Source organism: Artibeus jamaicensis, unplaced genomic scaffold (assembly GCF_021234435.1).
Source record: "Artibeus jamaicensis isolate MK-2021 breed Jamaican fruit bat unplaced genomic scaffold, CSHL_Jam_final contig_402, whole genome shotgun sequence".
NCBI classification, from domain to species: domain Eukaryota; kingdom Metazoa; phylum Chordata; class Mammalia; order Chiroptera; family Phyllostomidae; genus Artibeus; species Artibeus jamaicensis.
Genome location: NW_026521818.1, coordinates 18,101,409 through 18,119,109, shown reverse-complemented (window position 1 = coordinate 18,119,109; position 17,701 = coordinate 18,101,409). Strand labels below are relative to the sequence as shown.

The 17,701-nt window shown below is 43.6% G+C and overlaps 1 protein-coding gene across 1 annotated transcript in view; it reads left to right on the top strand.

The window, feature by feature from the left end:
* The window catches only part of ALDH7A1 (aldehyde dehydrogenase 7 family member A1), a 46,267-nt gene that overhangs the window by 5,413 nt on the left and 23,153 nt on the right, over positions 1-17,701 (top strand). The window contains exons 4-8 of the mRNA XM_053665306.1: positions 6,581-6,661; positions 9,156-9,279; positions 11,840-11,972; positions 13,561-13,605; positions 17,470-17,547. Of these exons, the coding sequence (XP_053521281.1) occupies positions 6,581-6,661; positions 9,156-9,279; positions 11,840-11,972; positions 13,561-13,605; positions 17,470-17,547 (461 nt within the window). The remainder of the gene's footprint in view (positions 1-6,580; positions 6,662-9,155; positions 9,280-11,839; positions 11,973-13,560; positions 13,606-17,469; positions 17,548-17,701) is intronic.

Genomic DNA, 17,701 nt, shown 5'->3' with positions numbered 1-17,701 from the left:
AGGAATTTCCCCAGGCCAGTCACTGCAAGTACTGGCTGTGACCACTGACCACCACCCTCTGCCCTCTGTGGAAGATCAGCTGTTTAGGGGCAGGGTGGTGGTGCTCTGACATGGTCTGTAGCTGCCCACTGGGTACGCAGCCTTGAGTTTCCTGAGTGGTGCAGGCCAAGGTCAGCCCCCACCTGTGTTTTGCCTGGGGTCACCTTGCCTGGGCTATAAAGCAATCTGAGATGGCTGCTACTTGTGCTGGCCTTGGAGATTCCCAGGTGAAGCCAAGCTGTGAATCTAGGCTGGCTGCTGCTAGTGCAGGTCCTGGGGCCACTTACCAAGAGGTAGTGTGGCTGGTGGCTCACTGAGGCCAGCTGTTGCTTGTTTGATGAGATTTAGAAAGCTGTGAAGCAGAAGGCAAGACCACCCATTCATGTGAAAGAACAGCTTGGGTAGGCCAGAGTCTCGAGGGATCTCCAGGATGGGGCAAACAGTGTCAGCCAGGTTAATGGAGTCTCAGATATGGTACCAGCTTGTTGGCTCAGTGGCTCTCTGGAGGGAAGGTTTTGAGAAGGGACAATGGTCTTTGCTCAATTTGATGCCGGACACTTCAGTTCCTCCCTGTCTGCCACTGGTGCCTTTCAAGCTGCTACCCCAGTGCTGGAGCTCGGAGGGAGCGAGTCTGAGTAGGTGAGTCCATGTATGGGTTTTTTTTAAGAGGAACTGCTTGGGGCTCCAGAAGTTTTGTCTGTTGACTCAGTCCCCACTGGGTTTTGCAGCCAGAAGTTGTGTAAACCTATCCTGGCACTGAAACTCTGGGCTGGAGTACCTGGTGTGGGGCTGGGACTTCTTGCTCCTGAGATGTGCCTCCTAAATTTTTATCCACATGAGTGTGGAACCAGCCCCTTCTGTACCTGCGTCCCTCCCACCAGTCTGAATGGATGTGGTTTCTTTAATTACATAGTTGCCAGTCTTCCATTCAACTCGATTTCTGACGGTTCTGAGTGATGGTTGTTCTTTATTTTAGTTGTAATTTCGATGTGGTTGTGGGAAGAGGCGAGCCGTCTCTGCCTATGCCACCATCTTGACCAGAGTAAAACCTTATCTTCTCTCTGACTGTAAAAGTAATATAATACATATTCCCTACTTTTGTAAAAAATTGGATGAAGCAGTAAACAAGAGAATCAAATTTGATCCCCGTATATTCTCGTACAGAATGGTTATTAGAGTTATGTTCTGGTGCATTTCCTTCCACTCTTCTATGTAGTTATTTCATAGTTATGTTTATTCTAATTACATGCGTATATACATGATGTGTGTAAAATTTTGTGACCTGTGATTGCATTACGCCAGCCTAGAATTACTGCAAAATTTTTAACCATTATGTATGTATTCATGTACATACACAGTTATACCTTGGTACTACTCATTGGCTTCAGAACTCATCAAACCCTGTACTAGTCACATTTTGATGAGAAAAAATGTTTCGGTACTCGACACCTGCTCAGGACTTGTCACATTTGCTAGAACTTGTGTGAGTCATGATGTCGCCCCTCGAGAGAATGTGCTTCACTGTTTGGTACTCGTAGGTTTCTGCACTTGTAGGTTTTGACACTGGACGTGAGTTCTGGGACGAATTAACAATGAATACCGAGGCACCACTGTACTTTTTAAAAAAGAAATTGTTACAGACTTATTTTTTAGAGCAGTTTTAGGTTCATAGTGTAGGGCAGGAAACATTTTCCTTTCTTTCATTTTAACTTCTATGGATGGTCTAATAATTAAATTGACTAAGGCAGGTTAACAGAAAAACAAATTTTAATTCTGTAGATAAAGGTTCCCTCAAAGATATCAAACCGAAAGGCAACCAGGTAACTAACTGATGCTTACTTAGCATCTTGGGTGAAGGAACTGAAGAGGGGTCTGGGGCTTTAACGAGCAAATGTCTGGTTAACAAATGTGTGCCCTGCTATGCAGGTACGTCTCTCAGATGTGAAAAGTTACATCTGGTGCTTGCTCCCTTCCTGATGCAGCCCCCCCTTTCCAAATTTTTCTAGGAAGTTAAGAGGAACTAAAATGCTTTTCCGGAGTCTGCTGGGTCTTCAGCAAAAAGTAATCCACATGTCAAAGTGGCACGTTCTGGGGTGACTTGTTCTGAGTCCACTGAACAGAAAGAGGAGCAGAAAGTACAGGGTTCTCTCCCCCTCCCCCTTCACTCTGAGCAAGTTTATTAACAGCTTGCATTAGTGTGGCACATTTCTATGATTGGCGAGCCAGTATTGATTATATATATATATATAAAGAGTTAAATCCTAAATATAAATGATGGACTTTATATATATATATATATAAAGTCCATCATTTATATTTAGGATTTAACTCTTTGTATACACCATTTTGAATGCCAGTGAAACATCTGACCAGAAGTGTCTATTATGAGTGTGTATTTACCCAGGATAACCACAGTCGTGTTAGAGGAGAGAGTTAGTGTGAATTCAGAGGCTTCTCTTTTTCTGAACTGGCCTTTACATCCGTCCTCGCTCCAGGGTGGCAGCTGACGTTGTGATGCCAGCCTTTAACATTGGGCTGTACCTTGCTGTTGTGTTTGTATTCAGGATCTCATTTAGCAGTCTGCTCTTACTCGGCAGTGCCGGACTCTGCCCCTTATGTCCTTTCTCATACTTCTCATACAGTTCAGACCTGCCTGTAGAATGGGGGCTGCTAAGTGGGACTAGGTTGCTTTTCTGGGTGATGGCAGAGTCCATTGGGAACCCACTCACTAGAATTCGAGTTAAGCAGTTGAGTTCAGAGTTTAGGGAAGAGACAGAGACTTTCCTGACTGTGCCTGCCGGGCTCCCACCAAGGGGGGCAGCGAGTTAGAGGTCTCTGGGGCCTCCAGCAAGAACTGAGCGGAACCAGATCCCCTCCAGGTCTATGCCTTTTCCCTCTTGGCTCCTCACGCGTGTAGAGCCCCTGGGTGGCCACAATCCTCTGGGCTGGCCTTGCTTGTGTGAGCACAAACCACTGTTCCATTTAGTTCATTCAAGTTAAGCCTGGGGTTTTTCAAGGGGAACGTTTTTCTTTCTTTCTTTCTTTCTTTATTTATTTTTATTGATTATGCTGTTACAGTTATTCTATTCCCCCTTTATTCCCCTCCACCCTACCTCCCATCCCCACCATCACCCCCCCTTTAGTTTATGACCATGTGTCTCAAGTCCTTTAGATTCTATATTTCCCATGCTATTCTTGCCCCCCCATCTATTTTCTATCTACTGTCTATGCTACTTATTTTCTGTACCTTCTCCCCTCTTCTCCTCCTCCCACTCCCCTGTTGCTAACCCTCCTTGAGATCTTCATTTCTATGTTTCCACTCCTGATCTAGCTGTCCTTTTAGTTTGCTTTTGTTTTAGGTGTGGTTGTTAATAACTGTGAGTTTGTTGTCCTTTCACTGTTCATGTTTCTTTAACTTCTTTTTCTTAGATAAGTCCCTTTAACATTTCATATAATAAGGGCTTGGTGATGATGAACTCCTTGAATTTGATCTTATCTGAGAAGCACCTTATCTGTCCTTCCATTTTAAATGAAAGTTTTGCTGGATAGAGCAGTCTTGGTTGTAGGTCTTTAGATTTCATGACTTGGAATACCTCTTTCCAGCCCCTTCTTGCCTGTAAGGTCTCTTTTGAGAAATCCGCTGACAGTCTGATGGGGACTCCTTTGTAGGTGACTGTCCCCTTAGCTCTTGCTGCTTCTAGGATTCTCTCCTTCATTTTAATCTTGGCTAATGTAATTACGATGTGCCTTGGTGTGTTTCTTCTTGGGTCCAACTTCTTTGGTACTCTCTGAGCTTCCTGGATTTCCTGGAAGTCTATTTCCCTTTGCCAGATTGGGGAAATTCTCCTTTATTATTTGTTCAAATAAGTTTTCCACTGCTGGCTGTGCCTTTCCCCCTTCTGGTACCCCTATAATTCGGATGTTGGAGCGTTTAAAGATGTCCTGGAGGTTCCTAAGACTCTCCTCATTTCTTTGAATTCTTGCTTCTTGACTCTTTTCTGTTTGGCCATTATTTGCTTTCTTCTGGTCCACTCCATTGATTTGAGTCCCAGTTTCCTTTTCATTGCTATTGGTGTCCTGTGCAATTCCATTCATTTCAATTAGTTTCGCCTTCATATATTTGTCTAATTTGTTGGTATAATCAACCAGTTCTGTGAGGATCCTGATCACCAATGTTTTAAACTGTGCGTCTGTGAGTTTTGCTATTTCTTCATCGCTTAGATTTATTGGCTCTGGGGCTCTGAGATCCTCCTGCGCCATTCTTGGTCTGTTCGGCCCCTTTAAGAAGCGGCGCCTTGGATTCCCAGGTCGCTGGGTTGTGAGGCCGTATGTGGGGGCGTGGCCCGAGCGGGGAAATGGCGCCCCCCTCTGCCGCTTCTCACAGCTGGGTGCGGAGGAGCAGTGCCTTAGGTGGTTCACCTGGGCCGGGCCACTCAGAGTCGCTGGGTTATGACGCTGTACGTGGAGGTGGGGTCAGAGCAGGGAAATGGCGGCACCCTCCACTGCCGCTTGCCGTGGGGATCTGCCGTCCCTGTCCAACCACCCACTCCCTCGCCTGTCCACCCTCGCACAAATGCGCGACCTCAGTCAACACGCAGCCCCGGGCCCGGCTGTCTCCCCCGAGGTCGCTCGCCTGGTCGCTCGCTGGGTCGCTCACTAGGTCTGACCCTGCGCCTGGATTCCGCCGGCCTGAGTGTGTCTGGCCAAGTCCTCCTGTGCAACCCTGCTCCGCCAGCCGCTGGTTTCGCCCCTTACTGGTCAGGCTGAAGAATTTGTTGTTAACGGACTTCCGAAAAGTTCAATTTTCCGTGTTCTGGCTGTGTTTTCTGTTGCTAATATTTAGTTTTTTCTAATCTTGGTTGTGTGAGAAGGCACGGCACATCCACCTATGCCTCCATCTTGGCGGAAGTGGGAACGTTTTTCTTGAGAGGAAAAGAAACAAAGTATAAAAATGTGGAAGACTAGTTAATAAAAATGGATTTTTCCCTCTTAACTGGAACTACCACAGACAGCAAAGTTGGGAATGCTGAGTGCTGCTTTCTTTCATGGGACAGTTTTAGCTCAGAAGGCCACCTGTGTCTGCCCCTCTGCACCCCTTGTGCGCCCTCCTTTTTCCTCTTCGTCTCCCGTGGGGAAGAGCCAGAGCCTCCTCCCTCTCTCTGTTTGTATTGATTTTAGGGAGAGGGGGAGAGAGAATGAGAGAAACATGGGTCAGCCGTCTCCCATGTGTGCCCTAACTGGGCGTCCACCCCGCAGTTCAGGTGTGAGGGTCGGTGCTCCAACCAGCTGAGCCGCCTGCAAGGGCCCCCAGTGAGTTCTCAGTTGGATTCCCTACTTCTCCTCTTTCTGCCTCAATCTATTCTCTACCCATCAGACAGTGACCTTAAGAGGTAAAGCAAATCATTTTGTTTTGCTTCTTAAAACCTGTTAAAGTCTTCCCAGTGCACTTGGCTATGATTCTGACTCCTTAAAAGTTGCTAACTTTAGGCATGCGGGCCTTCCCACGCAGGCCCTCAAATGGGACAGCTATGACAAGCTTTCGTTTTCCCTGGATCTCTCTCACATGGTTTTTTTTTTTTTTGCTCCTGGAAGAAGATTCCTATGGTTGACTTTTCCTATTCTTTGCTTTTCAGTTTAAATCTCACCTCCTTAGAGATTTCCCCAAGCACCATTTAGGTTAAACGACTTACCCATTTATCCCCCAAACCTGCTGTATTCTCTGTCTCAGCGCCCTCTTCATTTCCTTGGACTTTATACCCCTTTTCACAATTTGTAACCATTTGAGCCTTTTTTACCCCTGTGCCTCCTGCTAGATATTACTTAGCGCCATAAATGCCTCACTTCTTCTTTTAGTCCCAGTGCGTATTAGTGCTGCTGTCACAGAGTAGGTGTTCAGAAAATATTCGGTGAGCGAATGGTATGATTTGAATGTATGATGGAATACCAGTTTGTAACGAAGCTGTATCAAGGGTTTGGGCATGAAGCCTGTTTGGCCCATAAAAACTCATTGCTGGGATTCATAAAGGCATGTAGATCTATCTTTAAGCTGTTTTAAGCTTTCTGGAGTCATCCCAAAAGATTGTGTTCAACCTCTGAGTTTCTCTCTCTTCTTGGCATGGTTCCTTGCTCACTACGAACCTCTCATCTGAATACTTTCTGGGCTGTTGGTTTTGGCTTTGGGGCCTGCCATATCACAGTCCTGACGTGATCAAAAAAGTCGCTTGTAGTTTGCTCGCTCACGGCACATTTACCTAATACAGTATTAGAGACATGAGTTTACACTTTGATATTTTATTTCATTTTTGATTTTAGAGAGAGGGGAATGGAGGGAGGGAGGGAGGGAGAGAGGGCGAGAAACATCAACTGGTTGCCTCCTGTACGTGCTCCAGGGCAGTACACCTGCAACCCAGGCTTGTGCCCGGACCAGGAATGAGCTGGCGACTTTTTGGTTCATGGATGATGCTCAACCAACTAAGCCACACCAGGCAGGGCAACGAATTTACACTCTAAATGGGACAGTCAAATCTATTGTTTTCTTTAGGTTCCTGCTCCAAAGCGAGGAGAAGTAGTGAGACAGATTGGTGATGCCTTGCGAGAGAAGATTCAAGTACTAGGAAGCTTGGTAAAGTATTTCTGTAATAAAAATATAATCTTTTAGAGGTGAATAAGGCCTTCATGCATTTCTCTATATAGCATGGTGATTTTTTTTTAAGTTTTTTGATGACATTCAATTTATCTACTTCCACTTTCTGTATCTATTTTTAAAGGTTTATTAATCATTTTTAGACAAAGGGGAAGGGAGGGAGGAAGAGGGAGAGAAACGTTGATGTGTGAGAGAAACACTGCTTGTTTGCCCAGATGCACACACTCCACGACTGGGCTGCAACCCGGGCCCGTGCCCTGACCAGGACTCCAACCGCCGACCTTTCGCTTTGTGGAATGGTGCTCAGCCAACTGAGCCACGCTGGTCAGGGCGTAAGATTGTGATTTTTAAGAAAAGCGATTTATACATTTCAAAAGTCTTTTCTCTAGAGGAAAAATGAAAACAGCGGACAGGAAAAGTGAAGACCATCCTTGGGGTTTTTTTTTTTTTTTAAATTTTTTTTTTATTGATTATGCTGTTACAGTTGCTCTATTCCCCCCTTCGTTCCCCTCCACCCTACCCCGCCGTCCCCACCATTACCCCCCTTTAGTTTATGACCATGTGTCTCAAGTCCTTTAGATTCTATATTTCCCATGCTATTCTTGCCCCCTCCATCTATTTTCTATCTACTGTCTATGCTACTTATTTTCTGTACCTTCTCCCCCCTTCTCCTCCTCCCACTCCCCTGTTGCTAACCCTCCTTGAGATCTTCATTTCTATGTTTCCACTCCTGATCCAGTTGTCCTTTTAGTTTGCTTTTGTTTTAGGTGTCTTTGTTAATAACTGTGAGTTTGTTGTCCTTTCACTGTTCATGTTTCTTTAACTTCTTTTTCTTAGATAAGTCCCTTTAACATTTCATATAATAAGGGCTTGGTGATGATGAGCTCCTTGAATTTGATCTTATCTGAGAAGCACTTTATCTGTCCTTCCATTCTAAATGAAAGTTTTGCTGGATAGAGCAATCTTGGTTGTAGGTCTTTGGATTTCATGACTTGGAATACCTCTTTCCAGCCTCTTCTCTTCTGTAAGGTTTCTTTTGAGAAATCCGCTGACAGTCTGATGGGGACTCCTTTGTGGGTGACTGTCCCCTTATCTCTTGCTGCTTCTAGGATTCTCTCCATTTTAATTTTGGCTAATGTAATTATGATGTGCCTTGGTGTGTTTCTTCTTGGGTCCAACTTCTTTGGTACTCTCTGAGCTTTCTGGATTTCCTGGAAGTCTATTTCCTTTGCCAGATTGGGGAAATTCTCCTTTATTATTTGTTCAAATAAGTTTTCCACTGCTGGCTGTGCCTTTCCCCCTTCTGGTACCCCCATAATTCGGATGTTGGAGCGTTTAAAGATGTCCTGGAGGTTCCTAAGACTCTCCTCATTTCTTTGAATTCTTGCTTCTTGACTCTTTTCTATTTGGCCATTATTTGCTTTCTTCTGGTCTACTCCATTGATTTGAGTCCCAGTGTCCTTTTCTTTGTTATTGGTTTCCTTTGCAATTCCATTCATTTCAATTAGTTTCGCCTTCATATATTTGTCTAATTTGTGGCTATAATCAACCAGTTCTGTGAGGATCCTGATCACCAGTGTTTTAAACTGTGCATCTGAGAGTTTTGCTATTTCTTCATCGCTTAGATTTATAGGCTCTGGGGCTTTGAGATCTTCTTGAGCCATTTTTGGTCTGTTCGTGCCCTTTAAGTGTGAGGAGCGGAGCCTTGGACTCCCAGGTTGCTGGATTGTGACGCTATATTTGGGGGCGTGGTCAGAGCGGGAAAATGGCGACCCCCTCTTCTGTTTCGTGCTGCTGGGTAGGAGCAGAGCCTTCAGTGGTTCTCCAGGGCCGGGCCACTCAGGTCGCTGGGTTATGACGCTGTATGTGGAGGTGGGGTCAGAGCGGGGAAATGGCCGCTTGCCGCGTGGACCCACTGGGTCCCGGTCTAATCGCCCACTCCCTCGCTTGTCTATCCATGCACAAATGTGCAACTACAGTCAACCCGCAGCCCTGCTCCCTCGCTGTTTCCCCACGGTCGCTCAATTGGTCGCTTGCTCGGTCGCTCACTAGGTCCAACCCTGCGCCTGGATTCCGCGCGTCTGAGTCCGTCTGACCGAGTTTTCCTGTGCAACCCCGCTTCACCAGCTGCTGGTTTCGCCCCTTACCGGTCAGGCTGAAGAATTTGTTGTTAACGGACTTCCGAAAAGTTCAATTTTCTGTGTTCTGGCTGTGTTTTCTGTTGCTAATATTTAGTTGTCTCTAAACTTGGTTGTGTGAGAAGGCACGGTATATCCACCCATGCCTCCATCTTGGCGGAAGTCCACCCTTGGGTTTTAAAATTTTTCAGAAAAAATATGAATAGATTTTCTGAAATTTAATACCTTCACAAAACAGACACAAAATATGTTTTCCATTTTCCACCTTATCATTTTAATGTTTAACATGTAAATTCTGTTGGAAAAATATAGCTTGATTTTTTTTGTATTTTTAGGTGTCTTTGGAGATGGGGAAAATCTTAGTAGAAGGTGTGGGAGAAGTTCAAGAGTATGTGGATATTTGTGATTATGCTGTCGGCTTATCACGGATGATCGGGGGACCCATTCTGCCTTCTGAACGTAAGCAATGAAGTCACTGAAGCTCCGAGTTCTCTGCCCTGACACAGGAGCTCTAAAAAATGCCCTGGCTGTGAACAGTTTGCAAAAGAGGAGTTGTAAGTGACATATAAATAAATTAAAGTAATCTTTCTACTCACAAATGCAATTGAAACAGGTGAAAACATCAAATCAAGATACTTTAATTTTTGAAGATGGAACTAGGTGTCAGCAAGTCCATGGGTGAGACACCCTTTTATGGGGACTTGTAGTGACGTGAAGTGCCAGTCCATCTGGAAAAAAATTAGAGCCTTACATTTAGTGCCGATTTCAAGAATCTAATTTAAGTAAATAATCTGAAATGTGACAAAGGTGTATGTGTAAAGATGTTTGTTGTGGCATTGGTAGGAAACATTAAAAATGACCTAAATGTCATAAGGCAAAGGTAGAGCTGATTTTGACTGTTAGTGGGTAATAAAAATCCCATTTATGAATTACCTACCTCCAACACCATACTTTTATGAGAAGGTTGTTTTTGCTTATTTTTAAATTACCTTAATGTTACTTTTTTGAGGAGATGTTATGATCATCACAAAATTAAAAAGGAATGAAAGAGTAAAGGATGGAAAGTACTCCCCCTGGGTACCCCATGGTATTCCCATGGAAGTAGTCACTGTTTCTGGTTTCTTGTATAGCTTTTTAGAGCTTCTATTCACTCACAGGCAAATATATGTCTTTTGGAAACACAAACATTAATAAATTATACATTCTGTTCTATACTTTTTCCTACTTAAAGGGTCTTAGAAATTATTTCATATTATCCCATTAAGGTGCCCCCTTCATCTTTTTTGATGACAATTTGCTGCAAGATCCTCTTTGTAACTTATTTAACCTGTTCCCAAATGATGGGTGTTTTCAGTTTTCTGAGTTATTCTATGCTGCAAGGACCAGCCTTATACTCTGGGAAGTTTCAGTGATGAGGGTAAGGGCTTCTGTGATATGTAATGTTCGCAGTTTTAACAGAGCAAACAGATGAGTCTGGGGGCCGCACTGAAGATAGGGGGGCTGGAAGTCTGCCAGAGTGATAACAGTGGTTATCCCCGAGTTTTATTGTTGTCTTTCTATTCTAGAGTACTTTTCAAAAACGTCCATGATGAGATTATGTTACATTTATGATTGGGAAAGAATATAAATATATATGTTAAAAATTTAAATAATTTATTTGAGAGAGAGAGAGAAAAACATTGACTTGCTTTTCCATTTATTTATGCATTCACTATTCACTGGTTGATATTTGTATGTGCCCTGATTGGCGATCAAACTCACAGCCTTGATATATCGGGATAACCTGCCTGGCCAGAGCAAGAATATATAGATTTTTTTAATGTTTATTTACTTAAAAATTTTTTAGATGTATATTTTAAAGAGTAGATGATTCATCTGTGCAGAGGCTTTGGGGTAACTTCAACCTCATCCATGCAGTTAATGCTTATTGAGTGTCCGCCAGGTGCCAGGTGATCTGATAGGTGACCCTTGATCAATGAGACATAGTCCTTGTCCTCAAGGAATTTATAAGGTTATAGATTCCTTACATTTATGGGTGAGAGGGTAGTGGGAGATAAGTAAAGGAATGATTATAATAGAACAGAGTACTGTGATGGGGTGTGGGATAGGATAAGACAGTGAGCACCTAAGCTAGCCAGAGAAAGTAATCCAAGGCCTCCCAGAGGAAGTACTTCAAGTCCTTAGGGAAGGGAGGGGTAGAGGGCTGGGACAGGAGTTACTTTAAATAGGGAGGGGAAAAAAATGAAAGCTTCAGGTGGGAGAATGTGGCGTATTTGGGGACCTGTGCTGCTGTAGCACAGCCCTCAGGGCACAGTCTGAGGGCAGAGGCTTTCCTGAGAGGAGTTTGGAATTTACGAATTTACTGGAGGGCAGCTCCTGTAGTCATCTGGACAATCAAAGGATTTTAAGCAATGGAGGGATGTTATCAGGGCGGCACTGGCCTCTCTGGGGGGAGGGATAAAGAAAAGGGGGAGGGCTGGAGGGGAGAAGGCAGGCCCTGTCTGGAGGCGTTGCCAGCACAGCAGCACGTCGTCTGAAGGGAGGTTAGGATGCCTAGACCAAAGGAGGGTCAGCACTGGGGTTGCAGCCACTGGCGGCTTTCCCTTTCCCAGCTCGCCGTGTGGGCGTGGCCTGTGCGGTGGATGGCCAGGAGCACCGCCTTTCCAGCCGGTTTGTGGTTTTCACCAGGGTTCGTGAGCCATCACTCCTTGCTTTGGTTCTTCACTGCTGTGGTTGGGTGCCCTTGATTGAAATGATCAGTTTGCATAAGTTTCAGCAGTATAGTGTCTGTCATTACGGTTTATAGGGTAATGTAGTGATAGCAGCTTTTGTAGTGTGCTGATTAGTGTACCCAGACCCACTGCCGTGTAAAGTGATCCACCACGAGGCATCTGGAATCCCCACTTGGCCCTGTGTACCTTTGTTCTGAAAATGAAAGATTTTAGACTTTGTTCTTACTAATTTGACCTGCATGACATGAACACGCTTGAGCCCATTCCTTGCCTTCCTCTGTCCCCAGGGCCTGGCCATGCGCTCATCGAGCAGTGGAACCCTGTGGGCCTGGTTGGAATCATCACCGCCTTCAACTTCCCCGTGGCGGTGTACGGCTGGAACAATGCCATCGCCATGATCTGCGGGAATGTCTGCCTTTGGTGAGGCCTGCTCACTTTCTGGTCTGGAAGTAAGAGGATAGAAGTAGCCATGGTTAGGTCCTAGTACAAGTGTTTTAAATGTATTGAAATGCTTTCTACTACTCTACGTTTTCTGTTACATACTGAGTCACATCTGCCTGCTGTTTGTGAAACATCAATTTTGAATTATTACCTATTTTAACCATTGGTAAAATTTATTTTTTTGACTTAATTTTTTTGACACAGCCTTGTCCTTCCAGTTGTTTCCACCCCAGGCGAGTGTACTGTAATTAAATTCTGACACGAACTTCCTGGGTTTAGTGTCAGCCTTACTCACGTGTAAGGGCTCCGTCCTCCACAAGACTGGCTTTAGATGCAGGCTGCAAGTGTCCCCAGCTCCACAGAACATGTGCAGTTCTGACCAGCCATCTGCAAAGTTGGAGCTTCCCAGAACCCTCGGGTTCAATAATTCATTAGAATGACCCCCCCAGGACTCGAGAAAGCACCATACTAATAGTTATAGTTTTATTATAAAGGGTACACATAGGGCAGGGTCTAGAAGGGTCCCAGCTTGCAGAGCTTCCATGCCCTCTCCCTGTGAACTCGGGGCACATCACCCTCCCAGCTGGGAGGCTCCACTGAGCTTTGGTGTCCAGATTTTTTTATTTTTTTTATTTTTTTTTTAAGTTTTTTTTTTTTTTTTTTTTAGATGGGAAGGGAAGGAGAGAGGGAGAGAAACATCAATGTGTGGTTGCCTTTTGTGCCTCCCCTGCTGGGAACTGGCCTGCAGGGAACCAGCCTGCAACCCCTGTATGTGCCCTGACTGGGATTCAAACCGCGATTGTCTGGTTCGCAGGCCCAGATTTTTTTATTGGGGCTTTATTCCATAGGCATTATTGATTAAATCATGGACATGTGATTGAACTCAATCTAGATTCCTCCTCCCTTCACCATGGTTGGTCTTTCTGGTGACCAACCAACCCCCATCTTGAAGCTGCCTAGGGGGCCCCACAAGGCACCTTGTTAGCATAACCAAGGCTTCTGTCACTCAGAATTCCAAGGTGTTTTGAAGCTCTGTGTCAGAAACAGACCAGATGAATAATCTTTATTGTACTACCCTCCCTAAACGGAAAGCTAAGTAAATAAATAGGAAAAAAAGAAGTTGTAGTGAGTCACAACTTTCTTTTAAAGTTTGACTTTTTTCTTCTTCTTTTTTAAAAAGAATATTGTATTAATTTTTAGAGAGAGGGCAAGGGAAGGAGAAAGAGAGGGAGAGAAACATCAATGTGTGGTTGTCTCTCGTGCACTCCACACTGGGGGACTGACCTGGCTCACAGCCCAGACATGACCCTGACTGGGAATCGAACCGGTGACCTTTCTGTTCACAGGCCGACACTCAATCCATTGAGCCACACCAGCCAGGGCATTATGAAAGTTTTGTAGCCTGCTGGGTCTCAGAGACACTGAGGTGAAAGACAGATTCCTATTTCAGTTACTAGGCTCAGTTGTCTAAACCAGGTTTTCTCACAAAGATTTATGCTTCTTGATAATAAAAGGTATTTATGATTTCCACCAAATTAAGTTGCTTTTTTTTTTTAACCCTCTCAAGGAAAGGAGCTCCAACAACTTCCCTCATTAGTGTTGCCGTCACAAAGTGAGTATTGTGAACTTGTGGCTTCCTCTCTCCTGGGTACAGAGTAATCTCAAAAGGGTGATTGACAGGCATTGAATTTTTAATGCAGTGTCAAAGTGTCATAATTAGCATGGGATTTCTATCACCTCTTTCTCTTTTGGTTGCAATAACATTTTTACCTCGTGTGTGGTGTTTGCAGTTTACAGAGCTCTTCCAGAGCCCCATCATCGAACTCTTTGGAAACATGCCAGACAGTGAGTTAAGTGTTGAGACTGAACTCTTATAAACATTACCGTCACTTACAAAATAAAAGCAAATGCAATTGAGAGGAAATTCCCTTGCAATTTAGGAGCTATATTTTATAACCATTCAACATGTTAATGGTTTTGATTTCCACCCAGCTAATTCTTTTATTGCTTTTGCTTAATAGACTGCTAGCAAAACAGAAAGAAACGTTTACTATATTATTCTACAGATTCTTCTCACACTATCTAAAATGTATTTTTTGATTAAAAAATTGTTTTATTTACTCCTATTTGAAAACTTGGCAACTCTGTGTCATAAAATCAGTGTTACTGATTATCACTCAAGAATTTAGAGATTGTGCATGAAAAGTGCCTGCCGTATGGGGTGGTGATGCATCCTTTATGCTTGGTTTCGTGGCTTGCATTCTCTGATTAGAGAGTTGTTGGTAGACAGCTTGTGATGGAATCTCTTTGTAAGAGGGTCCTTAATATTAGAGCATTTAGGAGCACTGGCTTAGGACTGAAAAAGAGAGAGTAATATTTACTTGAAAGGAATGTGTGATATTGAGGGAAATATATCCTTCAAGTTAGGGCTGTTCAAGTTAAATATTTCATAGAACTCTGTATATAAGACATAAAAATGATGAGATTCCCCAGGCAATTTTTTTTTAATTAAAAAATAAAACAGTTAATGTGGTCATGGTGAACTGGCTTGCCAGTTTAAGCAACTGGTTTAAAATACGGTCAAGTGTTCAAAGTTGTTGTTGCTATGAGATATTTTATATTTATTATTTACTTTAATCATTTCGAAGCGTTTGAAATGTTCATATAGGAACGTGGCTGACATTTTAGGTAATTGAGAATATTATCTTTATTTTTAAAGATTGTATTTACTCTTAGAGGAGAAGGCAGGGAGAAAGAGAGAAAAACATCAGGTTGCCTCTTATACGTCCCCTGCTGGGGACCTGGCCACAAACCCAGGCATGTGCACTGACTGGGATTCGAACCTGAGACCTTTTAGTTTACAGCTGGCACTGAATCCACTGAACCACAACAGCCAGGGCAAGGATATTATCTTATTTTGTAATGGAGGACAATAAGTAAAATGATGCTAAATTTTGCCATTATTCAGCAAGAAAGCTGCCATATCCAGGGAGAGTTCTTAAATTTAACTGAACATTCAGTGTCATAAGATGAACAGAGGTCACGTGTCATCCCCTTCTGTTGGATAGTCTAGTGTGCCAGGAGGATAGCGTTAGGTATTTCTTTTAATTTTTTTGTAGCAGTTTGCACAGAGGTACGGGGATGAGATCTACAATGGACCGGAGTGGGGGTTGCCCCGACTTCATAGCTTAAGGCCCCACAGGAGCCGGGATGCCTTGTAACATTTCCATCGGCAGAGCGTTCAGCCACCTGTAAGGGACATGCTGTTCCAAGAGTCACTGCACTCAGAGAAAGCCACAAAGTATGAAGTTCCTGGTAGTTATCCTGGTCCAGAATCGGTTGGCCAGTCAGGGGTTGTTCTTACCAGAAGCTGTGTTGTCTGCGTAGGTAGCATTGTTGACACTCTGACATTCATCAGGTAGCCTGGGGAACAAAACCGAAGAGTTAAACTAAGGTTAGATTCTCATGCGTTACGGGGACAGGTTTTTGTTAGTCTTTACTCATGGCTGCAAAGAGAATCTGTACCTATCGAGGGTAACCAGTTTACTTGTGTGGCTAGGATATACGCCTTAAGTCCCTGGAAGGAATTGTACAACCTGGCACCTAGTCTCAGACATGAGAGCTGTAGTGTGGATTCCTGGCTTGGATGGGGAAAAGAAAACCACTATAAAAGACATTTTTATTAAGTTAATTGGGATGACATTAGTTAGTAACATTATATATATATTTTTTCCCCAATGAAGTACATTTATTAGGAAGAAAACTCCAAATAATCACAAGCGGTTCTCTCACACAATTCTACAATACGTCACCTGTACATTGCATTGTGTGCTCACCACCCAAAGTCTAGACTCCTTTCGTCACCATAATTTGACCCCCTTTACCCTCTTCATCCTCCCCCAACCCCCCCCCCGACACTTATGTTAGTGTCCGTGAGTTCGTTGTTTTGTTTGTGTGTTTTCTATTTAATAAGTGAAGTTAGGGTGCTCGTCTATAAAGGACATTTTGGGGGGGACAGTCTGAGTATTTACTTGCATTCGCAGTGGTATCGTTTTCTTTATGGAAGTGGGTATAGGATTTTGATCTATTTTGAGATTTAAACTAAACCAGTTAGAAGGTAGCCAGCAAGTTGATGTCAAGAATCTTTGCTCTCTTTAGGCCCATGCTCTTTAGGAAGCTCATGGTGAAGAACCCTGTTTCAGAGAAAACAGAATTACTGGAGCCATTTTTAGAACTTGAAATAAGGTTTAATCAGCATTGAACTGTATTTATTATTTTAACTGACAGTGTAAGTTTAGGAAAAAAGCCATGCTTGTCTGCAGTGCTTTAACCTGGAGGAGACTAGGAAAGGTGTGACGTGAAGCCAGCGGACACTAGTCCTGAACTTCTTTACGGTTTTGCAGGCAGGTCCAGCGCCCTCTGCTGTATCTCCTGGGGACCTGCTCTAGGTTTTGGGGACCTCTTTCCACTTTGTTCGGGTAGCACTTCTTTAGCTGGCTCTGCTTGGCACAGATGTGTTGAATCCTCTTTTTTTTGCTGATGGGGATGCCCTTTTTATTTTTCATCTTTCTAGGTTTTAATCCTTACTATTTTTTTAAATTTCTTTACCATCGTTTTAACAGAGTTGTAGTGAGAGACCGAAAGAAAAAAATACCCTGTGATCAGTCGACTATGTTGAATTTGAACCAGATACGTCCTCATAGTTTGGCAGAAAACACATGAAGACAGTGATCACTTGAACTACCTGCCCAGTGCTTTATGTCTTTTGTTTATTTTGAATTTTTTAAAAGGAAAATGAAATTTTAATAGTTTTTTAAAAAGATTTTTGTTTATCTTTTTTTAAAGATTTTATTTATTTATCTTTAGAGGGGAAGGAAAGAAGAGAGGGAAACATCAATGTATGGTTGCCTCTTGTGTGTCCCCTGCTGGGAACTGGCCTGCAACCCAGGCATGTGCTCTGACTGGGAATCGAGCCGTGGCTATTTGGTTCACAGGCCCGTGCTCAATCCACTGAGCTATACCAGCCAGGGTGGGAAATTAATTTTTTTGAAGATTTTATTTATTTTTAGAGTGAGGGGAAGGGAGGAAGAGAGGGAGAGAAACATCATTGTGTGGTTGCCTCTCCTGTGCCCCTGACTGTGGACCTGGCCTGCAACCTGGACATGCGCCCGGACTGGGAATCGAACTGGTGATCCTTTGGTTGGCAGGCCCGCACTCAATCCACTGAGCTATACCAATTGGGGCTGTTTATTTTGGATTTTTAAACATTTCTTTTCAAGATTCTCTTGGGGAATCTTTTAAGTGTTTGAAAACCTTGTTTCTGTTTTATGAGGAGAAACCCAGCCCTGGATGTTTGAGGGGAGGGAGAGGGAGTTGAAACTGAAAAGTTGGTGGTTGGAATTTATTCCTAGTTGTTCAGAATCCTTAAGAAATTAAACTGCTCCCTTACTTAGTAGTAATTGTTTTTTCTTTCTAGGATAATAGCTAAGGTTCTGGAGGACAACAAGCTGCCCGGTGCAATTTGTTCCTTGACTTGTGGTGGAGCGGACATCGGGTAGGTCAGTGATGGAGAATATCTTCCTGTGGAAGGGCCCCAGGTTGATTGACTAGAGTCGTCTGTACTAGAATAACAGCCCAGTTGCAACTGAAGTGCTGACCAGAAAAGGGAACCCGGGAATACAGCTTCTTTATTTAAATGTATTGTTTTA